General features: G+C 47.3%; 1 protein-coding gene across 1 annotated transcript in view; it reads right to left on the bottom strand.

Annotated features, from left to right (window-relative positions):
• The window catches only part of LOC142761738 (Na(+)/citrate cotransporter-like), a 45,455-nt gene that overhangs the window by 11,669 nt on the left and 12,395 nt on the right, over window positions 1-21,391 (bottom strand). Inside the window, exons 5-8 of the mRNA XM_075885741.1 lie at window positions 19,752-19,868; window positions 15,735-15,815; window positions 4,001-4,108; window positions 1,870-2,050 (exon numbers count right to left, since the gene is read on the bottom strand). Coding sequence (XP_075741856.1) covers window positions 1,870-2,050; window positions 4,001-4,108; window positions 15,735-15,815; window positions 19,752-19,868 — 487 coding nt within the window. The remainder of the gene's footprint in view (window positions 1-1,869; window positions 2,051-4,000; window positions 4,109-15,734; window positions 15,816-19,751; window positions 19,869-21,391) is intronic.

Raw genomic sequence — 21,391 nt, 5'->3', positions numbered from 1 at the left:
TGAGCAGGCGACGAAGAGCGAGGCTCTTGTGACCGATGTTCGATACTGCGACGAGAGATGAAACTCTCTATTTCCTGTGGTCGCTCGCCAGGTCGTGGACGAGGGGCATTAGGCGAAAATCCACGGAGACCCACACGACGGTATGGACATGTTCGGTAGACGTGTCCGGCTTCCCCGCAGTGGAAGCAAAGGGGCCTGTGGTCGGGTGTACGCCAGATGTCACTCTTTCTCGGTCTTGCTTCGGCGATCAACGGTGAGCTGCGAGGGCGGAAGCCTACCTCCATTTGCTGAGCGTGTCGCTCATTGGGGTAAAATACGCTGGTTGAACTGCACGATGGAGGACGTCGCACTGCTTCCGCGTAGCTCATCTCGACGCAGTGCCTCTGTTGTGGCGCCTCGGATGGTTGGGGAGCGTGAACGGCTTGCCGTAGCTCGGCGCGTACCATCTCCGCAATGGAGAGCTGCTCTGCAGGTGAAGCAGTCACCTGCATCTTTTGTAGCTCTTCCTTAATGAGAGCTCTGATAAGCTCTCGCAACGCGCGGATGTCATTGCCGAGAGTGATAGAAGTGACCTCACTTGGGTTTACACCACGGTTATACTGTCTGGCACGCTGTTGAAGGGCCCTCTTCATGGCAGTGGCTTCCTCTTGGAACTCCGCAAGTGTCGCAGGCGGGTTTCGAATCAGGCCGGCAAAAATCTCTTCTTTAACACCACGCATTAGGTGGCGAACTTTCTTGGATTCGGACATAGAGGGCTCCGCACGTTGGAAAAGCCGATCCATGTCCTCTACGTAGGTCGTCACCCTTTTGTTAGGGCCTCGAACCCTTGCCTCTATAGCACGCTCCGCTGTCTCTTTCCTGTCCTCTCGGGCAAATGCCTTGAGGAACTGCTGTTGAAACTCATCCCATGACGTAAGCGCTGCTTCATGGTTCTCAAACCACGTTTTCGCGGAGTCCTCCAGGAAGCAGTACACATAGCGTAGCTTACGCTCTGGGGTCCAATCGTTGATGACGGCGACCCGGTTGAAATGCTCGAGCCAGTCGTCGGCATCTTCAAAAGCAGCTCCATGAAATGTCTTCGGCGTCTTGGGCTGGTTGATAACCAGGTGCGCTGGTGCTGGCGCGGTGACGTTAGGCGGTGTTTGATTCATAGTCCTCTGACGTTCAGGCAGCAAACCGTGCTGTGGCTCGAGTCCCTGGAGACGATGGCTGGAACGTACGTGCACAGGGGTAAGCTCGGCTGAGATACTCGATGGACTTGCGTCAGGGGTGCTCTCAGGGGACCGTATCATCTACCGTACCCAGCACTTCCACCAGAAAATGTCACAAAGACACAGGCACGCAGGTACAAAATAGGGCGCTTACTTTCGCAACCCAAGGGCCAGAAACGCGAACACCAGAGCACGCGCACACAGAACTACTTCGTTGTCCTCTTCAGAGGCTGGCTACTATAGTTGCCAGCCTACCTTGCGTCAATATATATACACTTCATAATTATCCTTGAAAACCAGAGCTGATTTGCTGATTTTAGTGCGGATGGAGAGCAGAAGTAAACACATATTACTACAAAATGTAGTGCTATTCTCAAACAACTATAATGCTGGGCAGGGTAGTTCAAGAATAACGGAGATTGAATGCCATTTTCATGTATACATTCATCCGGACCTTTGTGAAAACATTGGCTACACTGAAACTATTGGTTCAGCGATATGTCTTGTTCGGCTAGATCAATCAAGTTCATGGCCAAGTGTACAGCGTGGAGTGAAGCATCACACACAGAGACTCCAGTATCGTATATTCGCTTGACGCCATTCGAGACACATCCGGCTTTTCAAGTTAAATTGACATTGTAGAGGTTAGAGCGCTCACTTTCGAAGCCTCGGCGAACGTCATGCCACCACAGATGATGAGCACGACGCCCCAATGAACTTTGGAATTGGCCTCTTCCCAGGTGAGCAGGCCCAGACTTTCGGAGCCACGTGGTGGGTCCTTGGGCACCACAAACATCAGTACGGTGACAAGCACCGCGGGAACGCACGACGTGAGGTTCCTGTCCCAGAGAAGAAAATAATGTTTTTCCTACTGCAGTGAATCCGCAGTAGGTACTTTTTATTGGAGAAAGATTGCTTCGAAATATGCTATATTTCTATGTTGTGAGATAATACCGAATCTTGTTTCTGCACACGTACCACCATGGTAGCTTGGCATGTAACGCCTTGTGCTGCTAAGTCGGCTAAAATTTCGACCCTGGTTATTTCTCGGTAACAGACGTCACGCTTCAAGGGGCACGAAATGGGAAAAAAACGCTATGATTAAGCGCAGGTTATTGAACAGTGGCTGGTGAAAATAATGAGCTCCCCGCTATTGCATGCCCGATGATATTATTGTGCTTTTCAGCGTGTGGCGCGTAACACCTTAAAAGTTATTTATTTCTGCCACATTGAATTTCGCACAATTTTCAGACCTCTATACTTGTGAGTAACGCTATGCTCTGATAACGTTGGCTCTGTAACGTTATGTTTATTATTACTAATAAATGTTATGAGAAAACTTAAGAGGAAGTGGCTAGGCATCAGGAAATTTTAATATGCATGGTATCCACCAGTGGGTGGGCAAATGTTGCTGATTGCATAATTTGGCCCGAGCTTCATCCTGGTCGACTGAAACGGCTGTGGTGCTTTTGAAGTAGACGGTAATAAACGATATATTGAGTTAGTGTCGCTTTTATTAATGCCCCACCATATAGCAATAATCACCTAACAATCCTGCAAGCGTGCTCACATCAACTAAACAATTGAATAGGTGCTAAAAATGAACGGCCACAAAAGACAAGAGCAAACATAGGACTGGTCTTATGTTCTTTGTCTGATCTCTTTGTTTATGCTTATCAATTGTTAACGCTTACTCTATTCGCGTCCGTGGACAACGAACTACTTCAAAAGTCTGTTTCGATATATTGATGACCACTGCGTGTATAATAAAGAAGAATGTGAGTTAAGTACGCAATAGGGGTACTTGAACAACAAAACAATAATTAGACAAATTGATGAATTGAACATAGCGCAAAGCACCACAACAAAGTGAATACGAGAAAAAACAAACTGGACTTCATTGTATCGCCGTTATTTGTTAATGTGAATATATATGTACAGATAAGCACAAATTGGCACGTTTTTAAAATGTATTAAATATAGATTCACGATTATAGCACTATTTCAGAGCCAGAAAAACTCTGTCCTGTAACAACTTTTCTCGAAGACTGTATAGTTGCCAGGGCCAGCGTTGATTGCAGTGCACTCGGTTATAAACGAAGCGCCTCATCACACGCAACGCGAATAAGGGACACGGGCCTGAAAGTTGCCCGACCGGGAAATTTCGCTTGATTAGGGTAAATAACTTCGCCTCTTGGAGGCCGACCAGAACTATTTCAAAAAAAAAAATTCAACTGGTTCCACGCTGTAAGCACTGCCGGACAGGGAAGTGACAGGTGCGGGATGGTGATTTGCTGGCGAGATCACGGCGTTTCGTGAAGCCACCGCGAGTAATTACTTCAAGCGTCACCACTACCATTTCATTGCCGTTATTTACGGAAGAGCCATCATTAGTATCATCGTAATTATAATTTGTGTTTTTGCTTATTTTCCTTTCTCTCTGCTCACGTGACCTGCGTACTCCTGCCGCTGCTTCAACTACTAACAATACTACTACTACTACTACTACTACTACTACTACTACTACTACTACTACTACTACTACTACTACTACTACTATTAATAGTACTACTAATACTGCTACTGATGATGAGTACTACTAATACTACTACTACTGCTGCTGCTACTGCTGCTGCTACTGCTACTGCTACTGCTACTACTACTACTACTACTACTACTACTACTACTACTACTTTTACAATGCACTTCAGTATTACTGCTTCTACAACGACGACGATGTCGGTGACGGGTAGACTGAAACAGGTGTGGTGAAAAAAAGCACGACATACCTGCCGTACGGGAACAGAGCAGCCCAACCAGGAATGATGCGGGGGTTCTGGGTGAGCCAGAGAATGATCAGCATACACGTGAGGAACAGCACAGCTGCCTCTTGAAACCTGGCGAAACAAAAAAATATATTGCGCAGGAAACGACGCTGAAGACGTCACATAGAACGAGGCTGATTTGGTGCGAGAAACGGTGCGCGACAAAATTTCAAAACGTGTTTTTTTTTCACATGAAAATTTTACGCGATCATTTTTACAACGCAGCAAGTATGTAAAGTTCGTTAAGCCTATTATATGGCCGGTGGCAGGCGTATAGGTACCGCCGTTACGCAGTTTAATCTCGCGTCGGCTGTTTATTGTAAAACTTAATAGCATGGGGGGGGGGGGGATAAATGAGGAGGAGGAGTGTTTGTATGGACAAACTGTTGACAAACGTCGTGATTCGAAAGAAAAATTTTCCCATAACTCATATACAGATTATCTCCGAAGGACACTTGGTGTTAAAATTCCAACAAATTGTTCATACCGATTTCCGAGTGATATACCTGGACGCCAATTCTGAAATGCACTCTTAAAATTAAGTTAGTAAAAAGCTAGTAACTACGAGCAAAATATTAGCTACAGCAGCTGTTACTAACCTTCTTCGGCCACTACTAACTTTTTACGACAAGTTTACTACCCACGTCAGCAAACGCCTGAAAATTGCAGCGGTCACTACATTTCGCACACTGTTGGTAACTTTTCGACATGCACGTATTTAATGAACTTGTTAAACAAACTTTGGAGTATAGTGGTTTCTTAATTATTTTCGCTTTTGTGTGAAGCAGTTGAACAGCTGCTTACGGTACCTAATACTCTAACTTGTTAACTACTTTCTCTAAACACACAGTTATTACTATGAGCGTCTTACAGCCTATTTAGTAGCACGGGGATGCATGCTTTGAAGTTCATTGAGGCAATAAATGTGAGCTTACTACCCAGGCTTATGTCTTGCATATTAGGCCGTGTTGAGGCGGTAATATGCAAAATGGACATAACTAATTGTTTTTTCTAATATGCTTGAAGAAAAGTCCTACGCTACGTTACCTTCCTGACCTGAAAAAAACTGTATGTTGTACAAATAAAGGCGACTAACTAAAATTATACATTCTACAGCATTACTGCCCACCAGCATCAGCTGCATTCCTCAAAGTTAGGACTGTTATGAAGTCTTGGATTGCAAGAACGTTATAAGGCTCGAGGAACTGGGCACCGACAGCTACGATAAACTAAACACATGATGAACGAACCAAGATGATAATTCTACGCGACAACGATGAGGGTGTACGAGCAACACATGATAGTGATGATAATGTACAGATGAATAGGATGGGTATACTAAATGCCCACACTAATTCACCACACGTGAAAGCGGCCAGCCTGGCCGCGGCAAGTCAAAGGGACAAAGAACGTCGCATGAAGGGCTTCATACATGAGACATGGTCGACCTCAGTAGTTCGATAACGTTGATCTGTTGGGGCTACAAGTGGTGTCACGCGATATTCCCTGGCGAAGTTTCTTCGAGAACTTTGTACGGCCCGATAAACCATGGTTGAAATTTGTCGCACAAACCAGGTATGCGAATAGGCGTCAAGAGTAGCACTTCGTGGTCAGGTTGAAAGGTTACAGCACGATGCGATTCATTGTAAACTAGCTTTCTCGCTTGCTGTCTTGCTTAAGTATTTATACGAGCACGTTGGCGACACTGGGCGAGTAGTAAAACGGATTCTTCTGAAGTGGATTATATGAATTCATGTGGGAGGTAAAGAAAGAGACGTCCAGAAAGGAAGTAAGGGAGCACCAGTAAGCTAGGTAAAATTGTGAGTAGACGGTTGTCCGCTGAATGGCCGTATTGTAGGCGAAAGTGACAAATGGTAGAACAACTTCACAGTTCTCGTAGTATGGTCGAACATAGGCAGCGATCATGTCAGCAAAAGTGCGGTGGAATCGCTCAGTGAGGCCATTTGTCTGGGGATGATAACTAGGGGCAGTCTTGTGAGTTGTGCCGGAGGCGTGAAGAAGTTCGTTCACTAGTTGTGAAAGGAAGGCCCTTTCACGGTCATTGAGCAATACACGTGGAGCACCATGACGCAGTATAATGGCTCGGAGGATGAAATCGGCAATTTCAGAAGTTGAACCGGTATAGTAACGGATGACGTCTCGGCGTAGCACGTCAAATGATCAACGGGTGTTACTATTCACCGGTTTCTAGCAGCACTGACTAGAAGGGGTCCTAAAAATTGACATCTGCGACTTAGAATGGTGTGGCTGAGCACGGAAGAGGCTGTAGTGTACCGGCGGGAGAAGATGGTAGTTTCCTACATTGGCAGGTATGTGCAGGACCCGACATACCGAGCTACGCTAGTGGTAACGCCTGGCCAATAAAAGCGACTTCAAAGGCGATCGTAGATTTTATGAAAACCAAGGTGACCAGCAGTCGAGTCATCCTGAAGCGCTCTGAGGAATTCAGACTGAAGTGATCGGGATAGAACGGGAATCCAGCGCAGACCATCAGGATGATAAGTAAGGCGGTACAGCACCGAGTTGTCCTGCGAGAGTTGGCGACGGCACCTCGCATTAGGTGGACGGGAATTGCCAGTCAGGTAGCCTATAAAACACCGACAGTATGGGTCAGCCAGCTGTCGAGAAGGAAAATCGTGGTGGTCATCCGAAGGCGGCTGGTCTACAAAGGTGAGACAGGGAACCGCCGTAGACGTGGACTCCAAGGATTTGTTGTGCAAAGTGATTGCGGAAACTCCGAGGGGAGCCGCTAGTCGTTGGCAGCGAGAAAGAGCGTCGGCGTCACTATGCTTTCTGCCACACTTGTATATGATGTCAAAATCATACTCTTGGAGGCGTAGACTCCAGCGGCCGAGGCGTCCCGACGAGTTCTTGAGTGTCGAAAGCCAACATAAAGCGCGATGGTCAGTCACAATGGCGAAATGCAGGCCGTGCAGATAGGGACGAAATTTGTGCACCGACCAAACAATGGCGAGGCGCTCCTGCTCAGTGATCATGTAGTTCTTCCTGGCTGCGGAGAGGACACGGCTGGCGTATGCAATGACTCGCTCTCACGAAGAGTTGTCGCTTTGCAGAAGCACGGCCCTTTAACCGCGGCTGCTAGCGTCTGTTTGCAGAAAGGTTGGTGCATCATCGTGAAAATAGGAAAGTACAGGATCGGTCGTGAAGGCACTCTTCAACATGTCCAAAGCCGATTCATATTCCTGAGACCACTCAAAGGGCATACCGGAAGCAAGTAGCTTATGAAGTGGTGCGGCTATGAAGGCAAAGTTTTGTTATGAATCTCCGAAAGTAAGAGGCGAGACAAAAAAATATCGCAAATCTTTCGGCTTGTAAGAGCGAAGGAAGCAATGCACCGCAACAGTTTTATTATGGTCTGGACAAATCCCGTCCTTGCTCACGACATGACCGAGCACCTTGATAGATCTGCTGGTTACATGACACTCCTTGGTGTTCATTTGAAGTCCAGCGCCCACACCAAGTCAGGATCTCGTCAAAAGTTGCAGACGTTGAGAAAACGTCGATGAAAAGACAATATCATCGAGTTAAGATGGACAAGTCTTCTATTTCAGGCCACGCAGCATGGTGTCAATCATGCGCTCAAAAGTCGTAGGCGCATTGCATAGACCGAATGGCATAACATTGAATTCGTATAGGCCGCCCAGGGTTGCAAACGTAGCTTTTTCTTTATCATCTTCGTGCATGGGAAATTGCCAATAGACGGCACACAAGTTCAGTCTCGAAAAGAATTCAGCACCTTGTAAGGAATTGAGGGCGTCGTAGATGCGTGGCATGTGGTATACGTCCTTTCTAGTGATGTTATGCCTGCGAGTCCGCAGCGAACGTCCATGCCTCGGAAAAAGGGAATCTGTGTCAAGGCCAGCATGCGAGCCTGCCTGACGCGATCAACAACTCAACGGCGTCATCACGCGACGGCGCCTTTCTGGCGCGCACGTGCAGTGAGTCACCTCAGCCCGCGAGCCCATCGAGTAAACAACCGGCGCCTTCCGGTCTGGCGGGTCTGACGCAATGCCTGGCGACGTTACTCGTCACTCATCCTTGGGTGCAGCCACCTGCAGTGCAGCCTCTCCAGATTCGATGATAAAAAATGACGCGACCCAGCGGCGACCCCGTTGGAGGAGTCTGACCTCATGACCAGCGGCGCTTCTGGTTGGATATTTTGTTATTCAAAGAATCCACCCGCTGCGTATAAAAGAAGCCCTGTGGCGCGTCGCGAGCAGCAGTCCTATGTGAGAGCAGACATGTGTGTGGCAGTTGAGCTGTGTGTCAGAGTTGAGCTATGTGTTAGCACTCCTATGTGAGAGCAGACATATGTGTCGCAGTTGAGCTATGTGTTAGCAGTCCTATGTGAGAGCCTACATATGTGTCGCAGTTGAGCTATGTGTTAGCAGACATATGTGTCAGAGAAGAGAGCTATGTGATAGAGAGTTGAGCTGTCTGTCACACTTGAGCTATGTGTTAGCAGTCCTATGTGAGAGCAGACATGTGTGCCGCAGTTGAGCTATGTGTTAGCAGTCCTATGTGAGAGCCGACATGTGTGTCGCAGTTGAGCTGTGTGTTAGCAGCAGTCCTACGTGAGAGCAAACATGTGTGTCGCAGTTGAGCTGTGTGTCAGGGAGTTAAGCTATGTGTTAGCAGACCCATTTGAGAGCAGACCTATGTGTTAAAGAGGAGAGCTCGGTTCTTCGGGTCTCTAAGCTGTCGGCCCCGTGCCGAATTTGTAACGCCTCTGTATATATGCTGTACATAAACCTTGTTTAACTCACCGTCGTCTCGTCCGCTCGTCTATCAGCTCTGCGCAGAAGCAGTCGCGAGCTGAGAAACCTATGCTACCAAACATCTGGTGACCGTGTCGGCGGAGATCCGAGCAGTGGCGCCTTCGGGACCGTGTTGGCGTCGCCGTCTTTCAAAACAGTGGTTGCAGCGGTGAGATTTCATGGCGCCCTTCGTAACGTCGTCGGAGGCGCGCTTCGTAAACAGTGGTTGCAGCGGTGAGATTCGCAGCGCCCTTCGTAACGTTGTCGGAGGTGCGCTTCGTAACAGTGATCTTATTGAGTGCCCGGTAATTGACGCAGAATCGTACTGAACCGTCTTTTTTACGCACCAGAACGATGAGAGATGACGAAGGACTGGTTAAAGGTTGGGTTACCTCCCGTTTCAGCATATCGTCTATGTTTTCCTCTGTAATTTTTGTTAGGCTAAAGAGGCGCGGTATGGACGGTGGTGCACAATGAATGTTCCGTCGGTCTGAATATGACGTGGTGTAGCGATGGATGAATAGACGTCAAAAGAGTTTGCATGCTTTTCCAACTAATCAAGCAGACGCTGCTTATATGAGCCTTTCGAGATTCTGCTGATGGGTGCTGTAAAGGCCGAGGAAGCAGCATGATCAGCAGAATGGCCTTTAGAGGAGACAGGGGTAAGAGACACGACGCACACAGGCTCCAAATCGGCATCGCAGGCGAGAGTAGTGCCTTGCGGCAGCAAACTTTTTCTGGTGTGGTGTTTGTAGCAGCGAGGACAGCTGATTCATTGATGAAGTGAGCCACACCTGATGCCTTTATTAAGGCAACGGGGCGACGGGGTGACCAAAATGTCACAAGTGTCGAGGGCTCTGAACAAAACGGAGGCTAATTGCTGTTCGTGTTGTACTAGCTCGATGTCTCAGTAGCGATCAGTCAAAGTGGCCTGTAGGTTTCGTCGCTGAGCAAGTGGTCTGTGTCACTGAAATGAACGACACGTTCTGCACAACAAATAGCCGTGGAAGCAGAAGAACGTCCCAGCCTAAAATCAGTTGGCGGGAGCACGGGGATATCACAGCAAATTCTATATGGTGAAGAATGTCGTTCATCAGCACACAGGCAGTGCAGAGAGCGGAAGGGTGAATCGTTGTTTCGTGGGCTGTAACCAGTGTTGATACATCATAAGGCATCGTGACGTTTCAAAGACGAGTACACAAATAAGCACGAATGACAGAAAACGTAGACCGTGTGTCCACCAAAGCATCAATGTCCGCTTCCTCAACTGTGACTGAAATCATATTGTAAGGTCGTGCTGGAGTAGTAGTAGTAGTAAGCATTAAAAAAACAGATATTGCCAGGGAGACAAGCCTCTAGTGGCTCAGCCTCCCTGCAGTACTAGGTGGAGTCTTCAGTCAGAGACCCCATCGGTCGTGGCCGCCCGTCTGGCACGCTGGACCATGGCTCGTTGGGCCGCAAGGTCTTGGCAACCCAGCAGGGCCGCCTCCCAGTTCTCTCTTGTCAGATTTGGGTTCGCGAGTAAAGACGTATTGAGCTGGCATGACCATACCATGTGGTAGGTGTCAGCCACTTCCGCACAGTACTGGCAGAGGCCGGAAAAGTAAGAGTCAAAGTGTTTAAGCACTGCCGGGAACTGTAAAGTATTGATAAATAGCCGGAGAAGAATTCTCTCGTCTGCCATCCTGAGTACTTTGCATGGCGGAGGAAAACGGCGGTGGTAGTCCCGGTATTCGGTCCTGTGTTGGAATGCAGTTTGTTCTCCAAAAACTGCATCGCTTAGTTTTCCGGACGGCGTTCTGAAGCGAGGGAGGCAGGCTGAAACGGAGAAGACGAGCGACGGTAGGGCGACAGTTAACGGCGTCGGGTTGATCGATGACTACTGTGCAGTTCACCTGATGCTGGCGAAGATAGAGACCGACGCAGCGTTGACGAATTATGGCAGTCCTGGTGCAAGGCTCTTCAGGTATAGTCCTGTTCGCGTATGTTGTACCCTCGACGCTCTTCTTGCTGGCGCTTGCGGCAAAAGCGTGAAATGTGGCCGCGATAGCCGCAATAATAGCACGTAGGGCGAGTCGATTGCCAGGGAGCGTAGTAGCTTGCGTTAACACACCGGAAGAGAGAGCAATGAGATGGACAGATGAGAGCTCAGGTGGTGGTGATGGAAAGCTCGTGGGAGAGCTCGTGGGAGGTGCGGCAGCAACCGACGCGTAGGTTCGTGGCAGCGACGTAGAGCGGACGGTGCCTGATGGCGTGGTGGCGCCATGCGAGAATGATGGGAGAGTGCGAGTGGGAGTGGGCAGCAGGTGGGCCATGTGGGTCATGGACGTGAGCTCCTGTCTGATGACATCCCGCAATGACGCTGAAGAATACTTAATGGGACACATTGAAGGTAGTTATAATCCCATTGATTGTATTTCTTCACGTATAATCACCCTTATCATGTCTCGTGGGTTCGGATCCGCGGTAATATGGGCTGCGTCACTGTCTGGTTGTAGGCGCATAGACTCAAGTTTGTCGAGGTGCTGACAGGTTGTCGCAACGTCACCAATGTTAGCCAGATTCTGGATTGCAAGGGCATTGAATGCGACAGGTGAACTCCCCTTAAGAAGCTGGAGTACCTTGTCTGACTCTGTCATCAATGTATCCAGCCGGCGGCAAAGTGAAAGAACATCTTCCATGTAGGATGTATACGACTCCCCGATGTGCTGTTTCTGAGTTGTGAGAGCTTTCTTTGCGAGACCCGTATAAACAGTCGCTGTGCCAAAGGCATGGCGAAGCTGATCTTTGCAGGCTGGCCAGTCGGGGATGTTGATGAGGTGGTTGAATCTTCGCGACACCCGTGAGGTAGAACGAGACGTGAGAGAGTTTGTAGGTGTTATCCCACCGGTTATCAGCGCCGAGACGTTCGAAATCGTCCAGCTATTCCTCCACATCTTTCCCGCGCATACCAGCGAAGGAATGGGGCTCATGCTTGACGCTGTTAATGACGTGAGAAGACATGGCACGCGGGAGTGGAGTGGGAACGGCTGCAGCATTAACCTGATCTTGCTGAGACATATTTCCGGACACCTGGCCCAAGCGGCAACCTGAACGTAGCTCCAGGGGGTAAAGCAGTCAAGATGACGACGGGAAATCGAACAGCACTCTCTTCCACTAATGAAGTCTTTGTTTGGAAGACCTTTATTAGGCCCGAGGAACCGGCACCCGACAGCTACGATGAATGAACCAAGATGATGATCCTACGCGATAACGATGAGGGTACATGAGCAACATATGATAATGATGATAATGTACAGATGAAGAGGATTGGTATACTGAACTCCCACATTATAAGTACTCCTGGAACTGCTTAGACACTGTACTTCTCGTGCGGACTTGTCTATGTGTGCTGTTCTCCTTTATTACATTATATGCGCAAATACTCAGCGATACATCGAAATGTTGATGCTCGCGAATAAGACCGCTATAGAACCGGTGATTCCTGAGGCAAAAGGATCACGTCGAGTACATTTTTTGTTAGCAACCATGGCTACTTACGTTAGTAACCATTACCAACTGTGTAGTAAAGTTGGAGGTAGTAACAGTTACTAACCTCATTTACTAACCAGTCAGTAACCTATGTGACAAGCAGCTAGTAAACCGAACTTAGTAACCTTTTTTTAAAAGTGTGGAGTTTTTGTTTCACGGTTGTTTGAGGGCTAACACACTAAAGCAATGCTTCAGAGCAATCACATCTTCGTAGCTCGCGAGTATACTTTTATAAAAAATGGCAGCATATCCACGAAGTGAATGATGGAGAGTGGGGCGAAGCATCCATCCGTCCATTCGTTCTTGCTTCCGCCTGTCCATTCGTTCGTCTGTGTGACCGTCCGTGCGTGCGTCAATTCGTGCGTCCACACGTGCATCTGTCCGCCCGTCCGTGCGTTCGTCCATGTATCCGCCCCTGCGTCCGTCCACGCGTTCATCCATTGGTGGAGCCATCTGTGAGTCCCTCCATGCATCTGTCTGCGTGTCCGTTCGTCCATCTATTCAACACTTCAAGTACCACCATCTCCGCTTCTTTTCATCATATATTCTTCATATAGAAGCACCCGCGGACATTCCAAGGACTAAACGAGAGGTGGCACACGCACACTTTCTTACGGCTTGCGCTTCGCGTCTACTTTCCACCTTTAACCACCTCGAGTTCATAGTACATACTAGTTCACTGTATTCATGGCACTGCGGCCCAACACTCACTAAACCTTTCTAAAACCAAGGAGGTTATGCCCAGCGAGTACAACGTAGCAACCCTTTCTTGTCAGATAGTGCTCAATGTAGTTGCCAATGGCTGCTAAGGGGCAATGAAAGACAGGAGAATTCGGCTTTTAGTTAACGCGCACGCTGCGACGTTTTATTGTTCAACAACGCACAGAAAAAATCTCTCACCTGCACCACCTTGGAGGTGAAAATGTAAGACTTGTTACACACTACTACTACTACGACTACGAGGGACAAACGAGTGTCGCTATAAGGAGCTTCGCCCCTAAAAATGAATAAAAATATGAGGCGATGACAAGGCCACGGGGCTCGAGCGAGAGGCGTGCGTTCCGTGTCTTTGAGAACCGTGCTACAGTATATGTCTGCAATTCATGAATGAAGTTCAATATTTGTTGTTCTAAGAATCTTAATTAAAACTACCTAGTTTTATTTTGTGATGGAGGCAGCAATTACTACAGTTCAAATACGAATAACTATGCATAAACTATCTATAAATATTTAGTATATAGCAAATCTGCATTACGAACTACACTGAGCTCAAGAGCCGAATTTTCCACCGTAGCCAAGAAGTTCTGAACATCACCATGGTTATGCTACATCAAGAGAAAATGCGCTATTTGTTTGAGCCATTATAAATTAACAATATAAGCCATTCTCCCACTAGGTAATTGGTTGCCCTGGACAGTCCGAAACACCAATTTATTTGAGGACATGTGCCAAGAACGGCAAGCCGATTTTTGCCGGGATGACAGTGTCAGGGCGAGTGAAGGTGCAAAGTGCACGTGAAATCAAGCGTTGCTCAAGGATAGCTTGACGTGGTCCATATAGACACGTCAGGGAATCATGCGTATGTCTCTTTAATAAAGGTCTCGACATTTTTTGAGTAGATATAAAGGGCCTTGATGGGTGGTTCGCTATCGTCATGCTGCCATGACCTATTTCGCGCAAGCGTTTTGCAAGGAGGCAAGGTCGTGTGTCTTCAATAAATCATTACTGTGAGTTCGTCCTGCTTATGCGTATGCTTTGGCGTCCTATACCCAGTGCCGGTGAATTTTCGATGTTAGGGCCTAAGCTTGGCATGTCTTTCTTTTGTTTATTTGTTTCTTTCTTTCTTTCCTTCCTTCCTTCCTTCCTTCCTTCCTTTCTTCCTTTCTTCCTTTCTTCCTTCCTTCCTTCCTTCCTTCCTTCCTTCCTTCCTTCCTTCCTTCCTTCCTTCCTTCTTTCTTCCTTTCTTTCTTTCTTTCTTCCTTTCTTTCTTTCTCTGTCTATTTCTTCCTTTCTTTCCTTCCTTCATTTTCTTTCTTTCTTTCTCTATGTTTCCTTCTATCATGCGCATGGCACAATGCTTTCTCTAGGCCGGGTATCAGACATTCGCCCACGAGCTTAGCGGTGCAACGCTTCTGCTCCTACAGTCAACAACAGCGGTCGTGCATTCATATCCAGGCCTCCATTGGAGGTGGCAAGGTGAAATGACAAATTACCTCAATGTAGTATCACATTACCAAATCACCAATGGCAGAACACCACAAACCCATGACCAAAAAGCGTAAAATAAGGAAAAACGGGATGTTACAAATGCGCATGCAACCTGAGCACCTTCGATGGCCAGCTGTACAAATCCGCTGCACCGAGTCCCTTGGCGTGCAATGTATCGGTCACCATCGATGATTTCGCCTTGGTTCGTCTAATCACCATTAAGTCCGGGAGTGTTGCATTGAGCCCCACGGGACGGCTTTAAGCTCTCCCATGGTAGAGTACCAAGTACTATAAATCCTTACCCACTTTTTCTACCCTCCCCCCAATTATACGCTAGAATTGCTCCTGCTCTCCTATAGTCACGGTGCTCATAGTAGAGCACAAAGTATCCAGATTCGTTAAACACTTTTTCCACCACCATCTTACCCTTTTTGCTTGAATTTCGGCTAAATGCATTTGCGAGCACGATACCAATAACACCAACTCACTTCTATAAATTAAGTTTTATAATAGAATAACTCAGAGCAAATGTTTATTCCTCATTTTCAACCGTAGTCTGTACAATATGTACAAGTGTGAAACATCATTTTAACGTTGTCTAGCAAAGGAAGCAAGTTTGAAAGTGATCACCTTTACAAACCCATTTTTTTATTTCCCGAATAATTCCTTTTATTTCAAATTGCGGCTCTTAACTCATTAAATACTGTCTGGAGGAGCCATACACACTAACGAATATATCAGATTTCCACCCATTATTCACGTATTTCATATTTAACTCCTTATAAATTGCGCAAATAGCACAGAAGCCTTTTCGCTAACAAGTAAACTTGCCACTAGCAATATAAGCAAGGGTATCACGTTTTGTGTTCATGTTCGATGTTTTTTCTGTGTAAGTTACAAACATGCATGGGCAGGATTAGACCACTCTTACTGAACCTGAGTAATGTTCTAACTGAGTAATTGGTCGATCGTTCAATCAATCAATCAATCAATATATCCAATTTACTTCTACGATGCCGCGACGGCCCCGCGAATGCGCACGAGATCGTGTCGGTCACATGAATACACCACGCAGGGGTCGGTTTTCGCGCAATGCAGGCGTTGTTTGGAAAATGTGTCTCTTCTCCAGAACAACGAAATACAAATATTCTTCAGCTCACTTCATTGGTCCAAGGCTGCTGTAGCGGCGTTCGAGTTCCAGCTTGATCTTCTCGCGACTTTCCCTTTCCGTGCCTTTTGGTCTGGATTGAAGTAAATGAGAAGAGCACACGAAATAGAAAGCTTACTTAGTGTACAACCAAATGTGACATTACGGAAGCTCAATACGACTTTACCTTGTAGACCTAATGAATCAATATTGCATTGCGAGCAGAATACAAGCACGGATGTAGAAACACTTCAAAGTGCAGTCAATTGTTATTTCTTGACATATACTAAGGTCAAGTGCCCGGTAAGAGCAAGCAAATGGCTGCCTGCATAACTTGTCGTACGTGTCTTATGGCCCGCACTATCACTTTGTACGCGTGCAGGTTGTTTCGACATATCGTTCATTGGCACTGCGTTGTTTACTTTAAAGTTCCGGTGGTGTACATTCGATGGAGGAATTTCGATCAATGTTTACTACAGTACAGCATTAGAATAACAAAATCTTTCGACTTGAGCGACATTGCGCAAATGATCTGTTGGCCTACGCTCGAGGCAACAATGCCAGAGTTCCACAGCTGTATCTGATATTTTCAATGGCCAGGTTGAGCCATGCGCCGCTAATTTCGAGGCAGGCAAATCATGGTGTCATACGTATTTTCGTATATGGTATCGAATTTCAAACAGTTGCGTACAGCGTGTTCTTATCACAATATTATCACTTGAGAGTCGTCAAAGTAACGACGTTAACGCCTACTTCCATGGAGTTGTGCGTCATCATTCTAAAAGACTGAAAGCGCAGACGCTGACGCGAAAGAGAATTCAAGACAGCACAAATGGTCACTAACAACAACATGGGTCCACAACGGCGAAAAAGAAAGTAGTCACGAAAACTTAACTGCATGCGCAAGCCCCGTCTTTTAGAATAAATATTAACCAACTACTATTTGAAACATTAGCGCGTATTCATACAATTTTAGCTCACTGTTACCAGTTAGAGCGAGCCGCATGTAATGATGAAAGAAAAATTTTTGCATGCCTTTTTCTGCCTTTTTGACGATATCACTAGGCAACAGCACGTGTTATGTTCCATATCACATATACCCCCCCCCCCCCTAACATTAGCACTCATATGTGTAATTGGTTAATATTACAAGGAGGAAAATTTGTAAGTACTCAGTCCCCATCACAATATATTGATAACGTAGTGACTACGTCCCTTCAATTGGGGTGCACCAAAAAGCCTTAAGGTTAAGGGGGGCACACACCATTTTTCGGAGGTGAGTTTACTGTGCCATAGAATTATACTGTAAGTGAATATGGCTCTGAGTAAGTATAAACCTGAAAATAAGGTTGATAACATGCCTTATTATGATATTAGGCCATTTTTGCTGTGGTGCATCCAGCGACATTGGCACTAGCTTGACGTTTCGCGACAGTATTTAAAATGGTGACTTCACGCAGCATGCTGCTCACTTCTGAGGACCCCAGGTGCCAAAACATCCACGATGGCTGCTTGGGCGTCAGCGAAATATTTAAAATGGCTGCTTCTACATCACAAACCTGCTACAAAACTGCTGTGAAAATGCCACGCCATCTTGCGTGACCACGCGACGTCAAGCTCCTGCCTTGTTGCGACATCATAGTACAGCAACAACAACAACTAGCCTTTAAAAACATATCTTATTTACCCTATTAGGATACACTCAAAGCTAGCAGCAGACTTCTTAGACCCTTGAAAGCTCAACTTTTCATTTGACGCAGAAAAACTGAAAACTTTCGTGCCAATACTTTTTCAAGTTTCTAGGCCGAAATCGTCGACCAGGCACATCACGTATGCGCTAAAGAGCGTCAGTAGAGAAAAAGATAGGGTATTCTTAGAGAGCGACAAATACAGCACGCAATAGTGTGAACTGTTTGTTACATTGAACGATTGAGTACTGCATATTTAGGCATCCCACGACAACGGAGCAGCAATCAACATGAACTGCGTGTATTTGGACGTGTGATATATGAGACGAAAACATTTAACGAATTTTTTTCGGAAAGCATAAACAACATCCCTGAAAAACGCTTAGCTCAGGTTAATTTTTTCGTGAGTATTTTCGTACACGTTGTTTTGAAGTATTATCACTCAGTGAAAAATATTTTCGCCTAAGCACTCCGCACAGCTAGTTCGTCGTCATCGTCGTCGTCGTCGTCATCATAATCATCATCATCATCATCATCATCATCAGCAGCAGCAGCAGCAGCAGCAGCAGCAGCAGCAGCAGCAGCAGCAGCCTGATTACGTCTACTCCCATGTTCCGCCAGTCAACTCGGGTCCTGCGCTTGCTGCTGCCTCTTCATACCCGCAAACTTCCCGATTGATCAGCCCACCTAACTTTCTGTCTTTCCACACCCGCTTGCCTTTTTAAAATGCGAAGCATTTCTTGGAGAACTTCGGCGACTTTTAGCGTATCTATCTATCTATCTATCTATCTATCTATCTATCTATCTATCTATCTATCTATCTATCTATCTATCTATCTATCTATCTATCTATCTATCTCGCCGCCTACGACTTTTAGCTCTCCTGCTTGTTTCCATAATGGTAGCAATACCAAACTTGGCACGACACAACATGACTGTATGAAAAACATACTTGACTAGTCATAACATCAAAATCGTGACATTCACGTCATGATTGTCATGATTTACATTTCATGGTCCTGCAGCTCTTGCTGTTGTTTCGTTCACATGATATGTAGCAAAACTGGTATAGTATGGGCATGATTGCATGGTGAACACAAGCGACAGACCCTAACATGAAAATCTTGATATGCGCGTCATGTAACATAATGATTACATGCCACGCTCATGATGAGCTCGCGGCCGTTTCTAGCTTCACTTATAACAAATTTGGTATTACGGGACGTGAATGGATAACAAAGGTATGTGACTGGTGCAAACATGGTAATCATGAGATGCGTGTCAAATAACAGCATGACTACATGCTACGCTCATGATGCGCTCGCTGCCGTTTCCCTACCTTCACATGTACCAAGCTGGGTATTACGTGACGCGAACAGACGACATAGGTAAATGACAGATCTAAACATGATAATCACGACATGTGTGTCATGTAACAACATGACTACATGCCACACTGATGATGCTCTCGTGGCCGTTTCACTGGCTTCCCATATGCGATATTTGGTAGTACGTGACGCCAATCGATGACGAAGGTATGCGACTGGTGCAAACATGATAATCCTGAAATGCATGTCATGTGTCTTGACTACATGTCACAGCTAAGGCGCCAATACATTTCGACGTGACGCAGTGCGCGTGCTCGCTAGCGTTCATTTCGTCGCGTCACGCCGGTTCTTCTACATACTCGCAGGCGCGCGCCGCGCTGCGTTCCCTTGACGCATGCGCATTTCAGCGCGTCCAGCGTTCCTCTGTCATGAAAGGGGGAGACGCAGTGTTGTCTGGGTAACGCATCGGCGCGAAATGCAGCATGTCGCATTTTGCGCCAGTTGCCGTCGGGCCACGCCAACGGACGCTGGTAGCGTCTGGTGTCAGAATATTGAGTGCTCGCGTTTTGCTAACGTAGCGTCGCTGTGCCTAGCGCGCGTGCGCGTCAACGCTACATCGGAGTATATTGGGCCCTTCATGATGCGCTCGCAGCCGTTTGGCTTGCTCTACGTTAACCAAATTTGGTTTTACATGACGTCAATCGATGACGAGATATATGACTTGTGCAAACATAATGATCGTGACGTGCGTGTCATTTAAGAACATGACAATATACCACTATCAAAGCGTGATCGCGGCCGTTTCGCTCACTTGGCCTATTCTTGCGAAAAATACGTACTGAAAATTATTCCGTAGAAATGAGGCAGTAATAGCGCTGTCAGGCAGCAATATAGAGCTTCGCTTCTCAATGAAGAAGTCGTGATGAAATATTTCATCGAGATTTTTACAGGCGGACGTATTCATTGAAGTGAGTCCCCATTTCACGATATAAGAACTCGGCAATGTTTGCTTACGTCAGCTTGGCCACGATCCACTGTGTGTAGAGCCACGCCAGAGAAGTGCAGACCAGCATCGGTGGCACGTTGTACAGCATCCACGCGAGGAAGGTGAGGTCGTCTTGACTGAACTGCCTGCGAGCGTGAACATGCTGTTGTGCTAAGCATCGCAGTTATTAATCAGTTTTAGAAAAACGATAGCTAACAAAAATTGCAGCATATCCACGGATTGAATGATAATGAGTGGAGCGGAGCATTCATCAATCCGACCGTGCTTCCAACCTTGCGTCTATGCGTCCATACGTGCGCGCGTTCGTGCGTCCATCCGTCCGTGCATCTGTGCGTCCGTCCATCCAAATGTGCACCCATTCATGCGTCCTTCAGTCCGTCAGCCTGTCTGTCCGTTCATGCGTCCGTCCGTGCGTGCGTCTGTTAATCTAGTGAACACTTCAATTACCGCCATATTGCTTCTTTTTATCATATTGTTACGGGTAACTTATTTAATAAATTAAATACGAGGCACTGTGCTCGGCGAACAAGATGGCGACAGTTCGTAAACAACCAGCCACCAACGTCGTCTTTCTCTTTCTTCCAGACAGGCTGTGCCGGCTGTTGCGTATCATAACCCCCCGGTGGTAGAAGCACCGTCTCGGTGCTTGAGCGACTCGGATGCGGTAGAAGGAGGGTGATAGGGCTTGAGTCGAGCTATGTGCACGATGTCACTCGAAGGTGACAATGATGACGTTGAATCGGCTGGAACGATCTCGTATGTAACGTCAGTCACCTGGCGAACGACGCGGTATGGTCCAGTGTAGCGTGACAGCAGTTTCTCAGAAAGCCCTACACGCCGAGTGGGGGACCAGAGGAGGACAAGGGAACCCGGTGAAAAGTGCACGTTTCGATGATGGGAATCATAGAGCTGTCTTTGGCGCTCCTGTGAAGCCTGCAGGCGGCTGCGGGCGAGTTGGCGTGCGTGGTCGGCTCGCGCGATGGCTTCGCCGACATACTCAGTGACCGAGGGCAGCAAGGTGTCAACTGGTAGGGCGGGTTCTCGGCCGTATAGAAGATGGAATGGTGAATAGCCGGCAGTGTCGTGACGTGACGAATTATATGCGAACGTCACAAATGGCAAATGAACGTCCCAGTCCCGGTGGGCGGCCGCTACGTATTTAGAAAGCATGTCGGTTATGGTGCGGTTGAGGCGCTCCGTAAGACCGTTCGTTTGTGGATGGTACGAAGTGGCAAACTTGTGCTTGGCAGAGCAAGAGCGCAGGATTTCATCAACGACAGCTGATAGGAAGGTGCGGCCCCGGTCAGTGAGAAGTTGGCGTGGAGCTCCGTGTACTAAAATAATATCATATACCAGAAAGTCCGCCACATCGGTTGCGCAACTCGTCGGAAAGGCTCGTGCGATAGCGTACCGTGTCGCATAGTCAGTGGCGACAGCGATCCATTTGTTGCCTGAGCTGGAGATCGGGAATGGGCCAAGCAGGTCGAGGCCAACTCGAAAAAAAGGTTCGATGGGAATGTCGATTGGCTGAAGGAATCCAGCTGGTAGGGAAGATGGCTTTTTGCGGCGCTGGCAGGGTTCACAAGCGGCGACGTAGCGTCGAAGAGAGCGGGCAAGACCAGGCCAAACGAAACGACGACGTACACGG

Source organism: Rhipicephalus microplus, chromosome 2, assembly GCF_043290135.1.
Source record: "Rhipicephalus microplus isolate Deutch F79 chromosome 2, USDA_Rmic, whole genome shotgun sequence".
Lineage (NCBI taxonomy): Eukaryota > Metazoa > Arthropoda > Arachnida > Ixodida > Ixodidae > Rhipicephalus > Rhipicephalus microplus.
This window is presented reverse-complemented; position numbering and strand designations above follow the sequence as displayed.